At 48.2% G+C, this 13,051-nt stretch overlaps 1 protein-coding gene across 1 annotated transcript; it reads left to right on the top strand.

Moving 5' to 3' along the window:
• Positions 1-7,587: 7,587 nt before the first annotated feature.
• On the top strand, positions 7,588-10,540 carry KLHL34 (kelch like family member 34). The gene has a single exon (XM_059911676.1). The coding sequence runs from the start codon at positions 8,190-8,192 to the stop codon at positions 10,143-10,145; it is 1,956 nt and encodes a 651-aa protein (XP_059767659.1). The 5' UTR covers positions 7,588-8,189; the 3' UTR covers positions 10,146-10,540.
• Positions 10,541-13,051: the final 2,511 nt, after the last annotated feature.

The following is a 13,051-nucleotide window of genomic DNA, read 5'->3' as shown; positions in this document are numbered from 1 at the left end:
GTTTTTCTTGGGAACGCTTCCTACAAAATCACTTCCATGCGCTAGGAGTGCATTCAAAGTTCAGATTGCTTCCAAGTCTGCCCTGGTGTTTAGTTTCTGCCAGACTCCTACATCCCCTTTGCACAGTGCAGGCTCTGTCAGTCAGGGATATGTGTACAAAAGTTCCTTGAAGGCTCCTCTGGGTCTGAAAACGGAGACCCAAGACACGGTCAGGGAACAAGACAAGCATGCCCACATTCTCTACTTCTATTCAACATAGAATTGGAAGTTCTAGCCAGAGCAATTAGGCAAGAAAAAGAAATAAAAGGCACCCAAATTGGAAAGGAAGAAGAAAAGTTATCTCTGTTCACAGATACAATGATCTTCTATGTAGAAAGCCTGAAGAATCCCCTCCCACCCCATGCCAACAACACGGTCAGGTCTAGCTAGGCAAAACTACCCAAAAAAAAAACCACTAAAATGTTTTAAACAATGAAATGGTATATGTTTGGGGTTTCTGAGAACAATCTGGGAGAGAGGGGGGTGGTGGGGGAAGGGTAAAAGAGGAGAGGGCAAAGAGACAGGGCCAGCAACGTGGCATAGTGGCCCCTAGGGAGGAAAAGCTGACAGGTGGGCACTTTTAAAAACAAGAATAGCTATAAGTTCTATCTGCTATTTTATGCTTGTTGCTTCTCTGTGTCTGTCCTACCCAAGTCTTCAGTAAAAGTTTTATTTATTTTTTAATCCATCACAGGTTGTATGGGAAGTCAAGGGAGAGAAAAAAGGCTTAGGGGCCGTGTTCCTTGGGTGGGTAAGTGCAGAGTAGAGAGCATGGAACAACCCCAAGAAGCAAAACATGAGTGAAATGGGGCATCAACAGAAGCATGAATTGAAATAAGGAGTTACTAGGAGAGTTGTAAGCCCCTGGAATTTCCTCAAAGTTATTGGAGCAATGCTGGCTTTTCCCACCATCCATGGGAAGGCGGCTGGTGCCATTTTTTTACTAAACTATTAAAGGAAGCTGGAAGATTTCGGGCCAGCCAGGTGGCTGAGGCGGGGATTATGCTTGTTGTACCTTGAATGGTTGTGAGTGGCCCTCCTACAGTGGGTAGGCTCTGGAAACACTGCTCTTGCCCCTGTGTCCTCATATTCTGGTGGCATTGTGCTCTTTGCAGGGTGACAGGGCAGGGCAGATCCAACTGCTTACTGGGAAATGTCTCCTGCTTAGGGTTCAAACTGAAACATCCTGAGTGACGACATTAAACGTTACTCAGAGAACAGCCACTTGTTTAATGACGGTTTCTTGCCCATGATTCTATAGGTAAGTCTTAGTAGATACTTTTGCAGAATGTTTCTTAACAAATGGACAAATGCCGCAAGATTTTCAGGCTGTTAAGATTACGAATTATAAGAAGTTGAGAACAAAACTATCTTGTAAGCTCCCTGGTGCTGGCAAGATCTTGTGTAGAACTTTTCCCTGTTAGTCACTGACCAGCATCATTAGAAAGAGATTCTGAAAACATAGCAGAAGTAACTGGCACAGTGGACATGTTGGCCATGGGTCAGACACAGAAAAATTCAGGAAAGGGTATAATATCTCTATAGAAGAGTACCGGTTTAAAAAAAAAAAAGCATTTAAAGTCCCAGGCTCAACAACTCCTTAAACAGGTGCCGGTGATTGGAGAAATTTATTAACACCCCGAGGGTGTTCTACGATTTTAGTTCTGGTTGTGCTCAGATGACATATCTGAGCCACTTCCCATTGTATGACTTGGTTTGTACTATGCACTCATGTGGAAAGATGTATAAGAGACTCTGAGGTTGATGTCAGAACGTTGTTTCATCTTTCTGAAGAAGGTCTGACCGTGGGAAGTCATAGGTTTGGTTGCCTGTACACACCTGCATGTGCTGACAGCTGGCCCTCTGGGGTCAGATACTAAGAGTAAACCCACTTCATTGTGCCCAGAGGCAGGGATTCCTTCTGAGACAAGGATTCCTGTGAAAGTCATTTATTAGGAAGTATTCCCAGAAAAGACAGGCAGGGGGCTGGCAATGTGAGACAGGGAAGGGAAGGAGGTCAAGCGAGTGTGTGACACCAAACAGGGTCCCACAGAAGATAGCTGTAGCTCAATCGGATAGGGGAGCTCTGGAAACAGTGTGAGCCACACCTGGAAAGGGAGCTGCCCTCCACCTGTCAGTCAGTCGTTGGTCAAGGGTAGCCCCTGGGAGATGTAAATTTGCGGGCACTTTTGCTTCTGTTCATGTGCACAGGGAAGGTGGGCGCCAGCAGCCCAGGGGTGCCTGCCCACAAAAGGACACAGGTGCTGGTTGCTGGGAGCAAAAGCCACTGGGACTGATGTGCACAAAAATGGTAAAGGGATCGAGGGGATATGGGCGGGGCTCTGACAAGGTTTGCTAAATCACGTCACCTTGGACAAGTTTCCTGTTTTCCCAGAGCCTCAGGTAACTCTTCTTATGGCCTGGCACGTTCAACTTCTACTTGTATGTTTTCTTTCAAGGTTCTCTATTGCTAGAAGGTTCTTATTTATGCTGTGGCAAAATTTTTCTTTGTAACTTCCACTTACTGGTCCTGGGTCTGCCTTCTGTGCCTCTTGCCCTTCAGAAAGTTGAAAATAGCAATCATTTAACTCACCAGAGGGTTCTTTCCTCTTAGTCTAAAATCTCCAGCTCCTTCACCTGCTCTCTCCATGAGAAAGAACATTTCCAGACACTCTCTCTTTCTGGCTGCTCTCTTTGGGCATTCCCTGATTCATCAAAGGGCCTCTTAACATGTGGCATCCAGATAGGAAAACTGGCTACAGCTACATTCTGATTTGAGTATTCAATCAAGTGTTGAGAAAATGCTTCAGTTACCAAATCATCTCATGCCACAGAGATCGTTGTTAATATTGTCAGCTTGTCTGGGGTAGGGAAGGGCAAACAAGTCCACAATCTATTTTAAAGTCATATGATGTGGGGCACAACCACTGAATTTTCCCGTCTAAGTCTCCAACCTCTGACCTTTTGGAGCTAGTGGGCTTCCTCTCTTTTTTAGGGGGAAAATGTTGACATTACGCCCAGAACAAGTTGTTACTGAGACTAGTGAATTCGGGATGTAGCAGAAATTATGAACAATTCTCTATGACAGCGGTTCTCACACTTTCATGTGCATCAGAATCACTGGGAGAGCTTGTTGCGAAGCAGATTGCTGGGCCCATTCCTGGGGTTTCTGATGCAGTAGATTTGAGGCGGGGCCGAGAATTTACACTTCTTGACAGGTTCCCAGGTGATGCTGCAGGAGGACCACTGAAAACCACTGCTTTATTACATTTCCTGGCTGCTTGGCCTCTGGTATTATGAGTTTTCAGAAGGCTTTAAGAGAGGGAGAAGGAAGAGAAACTCACATCTATTGTGTATACTCGGGCCAGGAATGGTCATAGATACATAACTTAATTTTGTTTTAACAGTGCTATGAATGTAGAAGCGGTATACTCCTTTTAAAAATAATAAAATGACACTCACAGAACTTAAGTCACTTGTTTAAAGTCTAATGGGGCAGATCTGGAATTGGAGCCCAGGTCTGCCTGAGCCCAAAGCCCAGTCCTTCCCCACCTACCACACTGCTTCTTTAGCTGTCAGCTGGGCCAGAATGCCAAAGTCACTCATGATTAAAACATACACGCACACACTCCACCCCTTGGAAACCTTTCACTTGAACTGCATGTCACAAAGATAAAATAACATCTCACATACACAGAAAATGGTCTTGTTAACCTGGGTGAAGTTAACATGGGATTTTTTTCTCTACTGCATGTCTGTTATTGTTTGTAATCATGTTTTCACAATTAGTTTAGTTAATGTGTCAATTTCTAATAATAAGCTCTCCATGGAGGATGCCAGAAGCCGTGTGTTGGAAGTATATTGGTATTGAAAGGAGTCAGTAATGATAGATGATAAAGAGTCAACCTGCCAAAAACTGTATGCTAAATATCACAGGGCATATTTTTTAGAATGTTGTGGTTTTGAGAAAAGGTTCCCAATGTTATTATTATACAAATCCTTCTTTTCCTCAGAAGTGCATTACAATGGATAAACCTTGAAAACATTATGCTAAGTCAAAGAAGTCAGTCACAGGAGACCATGTATTACATAATTCCATTTACGTGAAATATCCAGAATCTGTAGAGATAGAAAATAGATCAGTGGTTGCTTAGGGCTTGCGGGACAGGTGGTACAGGGAAGCGAGAGTTAAAGGGCACGGGGTTTCTATTTGAGATTATGAAAATGTTCCCAAATGAGACTCTGGAGATGTTTGCATAACTCTGGAAATATGCTAAGAACCACTGAACTGTACACTTTGAATGAGTGAATTGTATGGTATGTGGATTATATCTCAACAAAGCTGTTACCAAAAAAAGCACATTACATTTGCAAAAAAAATTTTAAGTGCCTATTATACATGGACGTTTGTAGTTTTCAATTTTTTTTGACATATACAATTATTTTAGAGGTGAGAGCTATGGAATTTACATTTAGCTAGGTAGGGCCAAGTCAGGGAAAGTGGAGTGCCACGGCTGACCAGCACTGCCACTTTGATGTGGGAAGTGAGGCGGGTGCTTGGAGGACTTCAGTTCTAGGCTCTGTCACAGGAGGTGCAGATGTATGGAAGGGATCAAAGACAGCAGGTCCCAGTCCTGACAAGGGGTGGGGGGTTCAGGATAAATTGCAGGGTCCCAACAGGCATGCTGGAGTGTGTAGCTGGGCCTTCGGCAGAAGCCTGGCCATACAAAGTGGGGTGTGGAGGGGCTGCTGGGGCACCGGGGGCCCTGTGTCCGGGGAGGAGGAGTAGCAGTGCGTCTGACTGGATGCCAAGAGCCATGTGGGGCTGGCCTTGGTAAAGGACTAGGGTTGCAGAGCAGGGGGCTGGATGAAGTGGTAGGGCCTTCTCTCAGTTGCAGGCCACCCATGGTGACCCACTTGATTCCTAGGGATGTTAGCTCATGGCCATACCAGGGTGTGTCTGCAACCGCAGCTGTGTGAAGGGAAGAAAGAGAAGCAGAGAGAAAGAAGTAACTGTCTCAGTCAAATTCCTCTTAACAACCCTTTACTCCTCCCACTGACAGTCTCATTCCCTCTATCTGTTCAACTCTACATTATTTATGCCAAAGATTGTGACAGGGGCTGGATATATAAAGACCAAGAAATAGTCCCCAGCCTCAAGGAGTTCATAGTCTAAAGGGGGAGGACAACTTAGAAGCAGATCATTTTCAACAGAACAATCACATCCTAGTTAATATTGCCCAGAAATTAAAATATCGATACTTTCCATAAACATTACTCAAAGGACAAGAATGTTCTTGGATGGATTGACAGTTACGTTTTCTAAACAAGACCTTGTAGACACATCTAATATGAAAATTTCTTCACTTAACACATTTCATCATATCCTCAATGGCAAAACATGTTGAGGTGGCATGTTGGGCCAGCAATGAACAGGTACTTGTTGTATAAAACTGGATTTTTGATGTCAAGAGTTAAAAATCTTCCACAGCACCTCTATTCGCAAGTAAGTGTGACATTTTGGATTCAGACTGAATGCATGGTGATGGACAGATCTGATGGGCTGTGGTCCAATTTCAGGGTGAGAAATATGCTGTTTAAAAAACTGTATTTAAACTTTATCTCTCTGAAATTTGGTTTAAATAAACTGACTGTGTGTTGCACTATTTTATTTTTATCATACATGAGGTCACATAATATAGTGGGGAGGGAGCCCTGGATTCTGGTCCAGACTCTGTAACTCAATATCCAAGTCACCCAGACAAACCGTACTCTCTCTGGGGCTCATTTGCCACATTTTTAAAAAGAAAAACAAGAAATTGGGGAGGAAAGGGAGAGGGTTTGGCTAAATGATCTCAAATATCCCTTCTAGCAAAATTCTATCAGGTTGAGTAAAGGCCATTTAATTTCACCATACACATCTGTGCACAGAGAACCAAACTGGTATTTTATTTTTGAACTAAGAATTTTAGTGCTTTAAAAAAAAAAAAAAAGAAAGAAAAACCCAAACCAACTAGCACTGTCCCCCCCCCCCCCCCAATCTGTAGCTCTAACATTAGGAATTCAAACTGCAGTATTTTTAGTCTCTGGAGTTTAAGCAAGCCCTTAACCTGAGCCCCTGCTTGCATTTTATAATTTGACTAATTTAAATCATAAATCAGTTTCATCTTTGACAACAAAGCAAAATCATTTTACTAATATTTTTATGTACTTCAAGAATTGCTTCTAACTGGAGACCCTGTAAGTACCGATGGCATACCAGGCAGAAAATGATGACATTTATCCTTCCTTGGATTTTTTTTTAAAATGAAATACAACCCTAACTCTCAGAAATTCAAGTTATTTCAGATGCCTTCAAAAGGTGCACTTAAAACAGATTACCAGAAGGGTTGCATTAGAAAATAGAAAAATCAATTCTAGATGAAAGCAAAACACACAGAACCCTCCAAACTGGCAAGAAAGAACAGCTATATTAATCATTTAATTATTTAAGAGCAGGGTGTCAGAGATGAGAAATGCTTTCCTGATGTCTCAAGATTGGTGTGGTTTTAGTCATCATTTCCGTGCTGGGTGCATCTTATAAAAATAACTTCATGAAGATGGGCCCTTCAAAACTCCAGCCTCTACCGAGCTTTGCAAACTTACTGCCCATTATCACGTCACGGCACTGAGAATGGAGCAGGCAGTAATTACATCAGAGTCTATAAAGTCAGGGAGACAAACTGGAAAGAATTGTTTTCTTAAATGAAGTGGTCATTCAAAGGCAGAAAACCCAAGTCACCTACAATCTCCTTGTCCACTTTGCCAAGGGATGGGCCGGGCGGGGTCTAAGAACAGGAAGGGGGAACTCAGCCGGGGTCGGGGAGCTGGGTGGGAGCAAATTCCTGAAAGTGGAATGTGAGACAAGCCAGGGAGACCTCGGGAAGGGCGCAGAGTAGGCCCAGCATCTCGCAAGGGTGAGTCCAGGTGAGGGGCGTGCTCCGGAGCGCCGCTGGCGAGGAGCCTTGGTTCGCCCCGGCGTGATTCCCGCCAGTGGCTCCTCTGAGCGCAGTGGCCTCCTGGGTGTCAGCGCGCAAAATCACCGCTTACTCCCCGCTCTCGCTGGATTAATTAGGGCCTCCTCAAAGCAGAAAGTTGCGACCCAGGGGCTTCTTTCCCAGGCGCAGAGACACCGGGGGGTCGACACTCCTCCAGACCAGCCGAGCGCCCCTCCCCAGACACCACCAGGCACAGGGTCCCCCGACTCGCGCCTCTCCAGTGAGCGCCTCCCGCACCCCAGCCGGGTTCCCGGGACCCCCTGGTGACCGGCGGCTTGTGGGGTCGCCGGAGTCATGTCCCAGGCCCGGGCCGCTTACTCCCGCGTCCCGGCCCTCCGTTCTTAGCCAGCAGCCGGGGCGCGGGGCGGGGCGCGCCGGGGAGGCCGAGGCCGCGCGCTATTCCTGTCGCTGTGAGCTACCGGCATGTTATGTGCGGCGCCCAATCACGCCTCCGACCCTCCGCGCTGACCCGAGCCCCCCCTCCCTAATCCCCTAGGCTTTGATTTGATCCTCCGCGCGGAACAAGCTCACCCCCCTTGCCCCGTAGCTAGTTGTCCCCGGCCCTCGCGGGTGCCCGCAGAACCCTCCTTGTCCACCCCCGGGAGGTCAGAGCCCTCGCCCCGCACTCCCAGGACGGCCCGAGTCGGGCCACATCTACGCATCTGGGCCGTCGGAGATCCAGCACCCCCCTGGAGTCAGTCTACCTGCAGCTCCGCCCTTCCAGGTGATGGTGCGCGGCCACTGCGGCCCCTGGCGCGCATGTGTGGGCTCCCCAAACTGGGCCGGGGAGGGGGCTTTGGGCAACGCTCTGGCAGCCTCGGCAGCCGCCGAAACCGAGCCCTGCACCTCCCGGAAGACTCCAAACTCCGTGCCCTCCGCTACTAGGGGCTTCTGGAAACCGTTCCCCGACCAGATTTGCTCTGAGAGGGGGAAGGGGAGATCTGCGGACCTGTATGAAGGAGACCTGGGATTTAAGCTGAGCACGCAAAAATGGGCCCCTGCTAGGGGCTCTTCGGCTCGCACGGGGGACCCGGCGGCGCCGTGTCCCGGGATGTCTCTGGCCGCGCGCTGCTGGCCCCAGCCCTGGCCCGGCCACTTCCCGCCCTGGGCATCATGAGTTACTTCCTGTCTTACTGCAAAGCTCATGGCGGCGCGCTGCTCACCGGCTACCAGGCCCTGCGCGCAGAGGGCTTCCTGTGCGACGTGACTCTGGAGGCCGAGGGCAGCGAGTTCCCGGCGCATAGGTCGCTCCTCGCGTGTTCCAGCGACTACTTCAGGGCCCTGTTCAAGAGCCACACCCGGGAATCCCGGGCGCCCGTGATCCACCTGCATGTGCCGTCCGCGGCCGGCCTGCAGCGCCTGCTGGACTTCATCTACACCGCCTGGCTGCCGCTCTCCATGGACACCGTGGAGGACACGCTGGAGGCCGCCAGCTACCTGCAGGTCACCGAGGCCCTGGGGCTGTGCGGCCGCTACCTGGAGCGCCAGCTAGGCCTGGAGAACTGCTGCTTCGCCGCCAACGTGGCGGCGCGCTTCGGCCTGGTGCACACGCTGGGCGCGGCCGAGCGCTGCATTGTGAGCCACCTGCGGGAGCTGCTGGCGCGGGGCGCGGGCCCCGCCGGGCTGCTGGAGCTCAACCCCGCGTCGCTGAGGGCCGTGCTGGGTGCCCCTGACGTGGCGCGCGTGCCCGAGGCCCGGCTGCTGGGCCTGGCCCTGGCCTGGCTGCGGCAGGAGCCCGAGGCCGAACGGCTGGCCCACTGCGCCGCGCTGCTCGAGCGCGTCCGCTTCGGCCTGGTGCCCACCGACGTGCTGCGGCGCGTGTACTCGGGCTCCGGCCTCACCCTGCCCTCCCGGGTCAAGGGCCTCATCATCCAGGCCCTCAACTACCACACGTCGCCCTCCCGCCAGCCGCTCATGCAGGGCGAGCAGACCAGCGTCCGGAGCCCCCAAACCCGCATCTTGTTGGTCGGGGGGTGCAGGGGGCGGGAGGTGGTGACCGAGGAGGTCGTGGTCCCCCGGCGGGCAGCCAGGGGGAGGGGCGCCGCGGCGGAGCCCGAGGAAGAGGAGGAGGAAGAGGAGCAGGTGGAGGAGGAGGCGGAGGAGGAGGAGGAGTGGGAGCTTACCCAGGACGTGGTGGCCTGTGACGTGCACAACCACCGCTGGCGCAGCCTCACGCGGCTGCCCGCTCCGCTACTGGGGCACAGCGTGTGCGCCGCGGGCAACTTCCTGTTCGTCCTCGGCGGGGAGAGCCCGTCGGGCGGCGGCTCCTCCCCCACAGCCGACGGCCTGAGGGCGGTCACGGCCCAAGTGCACCGTTATGACCCGCGCTTTCACGCTTGGACGACTGTGCCCGCTATGCGGGAAGCGCGGTCCCATTTCTGGTGCGGCGCCGTGGGCGAGGGGCTCCTGGCCGTCGGGGGCCTGGGCGCGGGCGGCGAAGCGCTGGCTTCAGTGGAGATGTACGACCTGCGCCGGGACCGCTGGACGGCGGCCGGGGCGCTGCCGCGGGCCCTGCACGGCCACGCGGGGGCCGTCGGGAAGTGCGGCGTCGTGTACATCTCCGGGGGCAAGGCGGGGAGAGGCGAAGGCGGCGCGAGCAGCCTCCGGGATGTGTTCTCCCTGGGCCCTGGGGAGCAGGCGTGGAGCAAGAGGGCGCCCATGGGCACGGCCCGCTTCGGGCACCACATGGCCGCACTGCGCGGCGCGGTGTTCGCCTTTCTGGGGCGCTATGAGCCCTTCTCCGAAATCGAGCGTTACGACCCCGGCACCGACCAGTGGACTCGGCTGCGGCCGCTACACTACGACCGCTTCTGCTATGGGCTGGCCGTGGTGGAGGAGACGGTGCTGCTGCTGGGCGGCCTGAAGTGGCGGGACTCACGCCAGGTGCCTACCCGCAACGTGGTGGGTTATGACCTCGACCTGGACCGCTGGGAGGACACTGGCTGCGCGCTGCCTTGGGCCTGGAGCGGCCTGCAGTGCGCAGTGCTGCAGCTGGCCGAGGGTGGGGACGAGGAGAGGGAGGGAGAGCCCGGAGAGGCGCCAGATTTAGTGCTGGGCTTAATGGGTTAGTGAGCAAGTCGCGCCTGACCAGGCTTACAGAGCAACCCGTGCGTGGGCTTTTCCTTAGGCTTGGCCAAAGAGGAACATTTCCCCTTACTCTGAGAATGGGAGACAGGACGGGTCAAATTTAGAAGGATATATGAATCATCTTCAGTGAACTGGGGATTTCTAGAAATTCTCATGCTGGGCTAGAGATGGACTTTGAAAATAAAACATGACCCTATTTTCCCTCTTGTAGTTAGTGTTTCCCAGGCGCTGAACAGTGATTACTTTTGTGCCAAACAGCCAAAAAACGTACCATAAGAAGTTATGTACAAGACCAGAAAATTGTTAGCTATAAAGACTGTAATAAATGGTTCTAGAAGATGGCATTACCTGAATAAATAAATATTTATCTGAATAAATAGTGAAGGGAAAGTGCCTTGGTTAAACACATGCAATCATTGTAGGGAGAACTATGATTTTATGATCCAGAATCATGGTTATAGTTCTGCTCTGATGGTTTAATATAGATACGGAACTGAGAGGAAAGAAATCTCTAAGAAAGCACCATTTTTTTTTGAGAAAATAACCTAGGTTAAGTTTTTCTGTACTTCATCCTTACTTACCCTAGTCTGCTTTTGCCCTGGCTTTTGGCAGCTCATTGGTTTTAAGTTTTATTTCTGCAGCCCTTAGCCATAATAATCAGGCTTCCTTGGTTTAGTGGAACACCTAACAAAAACAAATCAAAACCCTATTTCGTTCATCCTCTTTAAATGTTCATTCTGCAGACATGCTGTAGGTAATATTTGTAAAAAAATATTTTTTAAGTTTATTTTTAGTGGTACCCCCCCACCCTCTGCCCCACCTTCCCAAAAGAATCACAGAGAAACGAAAGAGCAGTAGGTGAAATTTTAAAGTTCCTGTCAGGTAAATGGGAAACCAGCTTGATTTTGCAGGATCTCAGAGAAGATTCTTGTATACACTGGACAGGTGCTTCTTCTGGCTTGTATCACCAATGGAGTGACAAAGTTAAAACTTGTAACCGGGGGTGGGGTGGCGGGGTGGTGGCGGCTGTGTGATTAGGTCACAAAGAAATGTGATGAGGACTGCATGAATAAAATAGGTGCTTTATGAGGATTCATTAAGAGCTGAATTTATTTGACTTCAGTTTACAGTGCTGCCTCTCTCCTAGATTTGAAACTAATGCAATAAAATGTACAGATATATAGTGTTAAAAGGTCTCTTTCATGCTAGGCTAGCCACGAGTCTTTTAAAATTCATTAGTTTAATTTTTACCATTTAAAACAACAGAGCCAACTTTACCAAAGTAAAAGCCGCTTAGTAGCAACACAGCTAGTCTTTCCATCAACTGCTCACTGTTTCCAGGGCACAACCTGGCCACTGTATCCACGACACATCCATCAGGTACAGATATTTTTAAGTAAATGTACACATTTGGTCTAGTAAACATTAACAAGTCTAAACACCTGTAACAAGCACACTTCATTTTAGGACAAAAGGTTTTTGTTTTTTTGCTTTTTGTTTTTGTTTTTTTACATATACAAAATCCCACAAATTTAATGTGCGTCAATACCCATGCAGTAAATAAATGTTTTTACAAATAGTTTTTTTTTAAATGATAAAAATATTACACCGGACCCAAAATTCCATACAAACATTAATACATGATTTCTCATCCATTTTGACTAAATATAGGATTACTGAAAATGTGCTGTAGAAAGGCCACTCTCCTGTACAGTTGTGCAAAGTCTGCAAAACGATAGTGATTCAATGGTGGTTTCAAAAGCAAAGGAAAAGATCCCCGCTGTGGAGTTTTTACTTTCTCCTCTACAGCAAAAATATTCACTGGCAGATATCTGAACTCTTAGAGATGAAAGTACATTCATTCACTGAGCTGTACAGGCAACAGTATAAAGCTGATTAGAAGTAGATTTTAGGATATAGAATAGTAAAGGAGGGTCTTTTCCTCCTCCTAAAAAAACAAAACCCCAAACCAGCAAATTGTGACTTATACGTTATGCAGCCAGACACTAAAAAGCAGCACAGTCATTATCATGCTGTGATCACTTTCAAAAACGAGATGCTTATAAATGGAAATATATGAAGAGGATTTTTTCATAGACTTCATCCACTCTATAGAACAAATCATGAAACTAGGAAAAACCTCTAAAAATTGTTTCTCTCGAATAATTCAATGTAATATATCTCTGAATGACCATCATCCTCTTGCTCCTCAGGAGAGAGGTACATTTTTCTTTTTCAACATTGTTTTCTATATTAGAACATACATCAGCCTGTAAGTAAACATATTTTACTTCCCTGCCTGAAGTATAATTATATATAAAGTTTAACTAATGGACTAGGGGGAAAATTGACCCTAACTGGGAAGTTGATTCATTTACGTTTATACCTTGTAGCTTTTTAGAAGTTGGAGTTTAAAAACATGAGTTTGGGCTGAAATTATATATATATATATATATATATATATATATATATATATATATATATATATATATATACATACACACACACACACATATATATGCATATACACATATATATATGTTAGCTGCCTTTCTGGGTGAGTTAAGTGTGTTTTAAAAAATCCACTCTCAAAGTCCTCTATACACAATCAGCATTTCATCACTACAAAAATAAAGGAAGATTTAAACCAAGAAAATAAAGCAGCTCTATCTTCAATTTTGGTCTCAGTTACAAAAACATCTTACAAAGCTTTGCCCTGATACACCATTAAGTGTCCCCATGGATTTGGAATAGTATTTCCATTAACCAGCTTTCACAAGTTAATAGACTGTTAAGACGAATATTAGATACCTGAACTTTTCTTATGTTGATGCTCTTCTGTTTTGCTTAACTCTTGTATGCGCATCTACATTTCACAAAAATAAAAC

This window comes from Balaenoptera ricei, chromosome X (assembly GCF_028023285.1).
Source record: "Balaenoptera ricei isolate mBalRic1 chromosome X, mBalRic1.hap2, whole genome shotgun sequence".
Taxonomy (NCBI): domain Eukaryota; kingdom Metazoa; phylum Chordata; class Mammalia; order Artiodactyla; family Balaenopteridae; genus Balaenoptera; species Balaenoptera ricei.
This window is presented reverse-complemented; position numbering and strand designations above follow the sequence as displayed.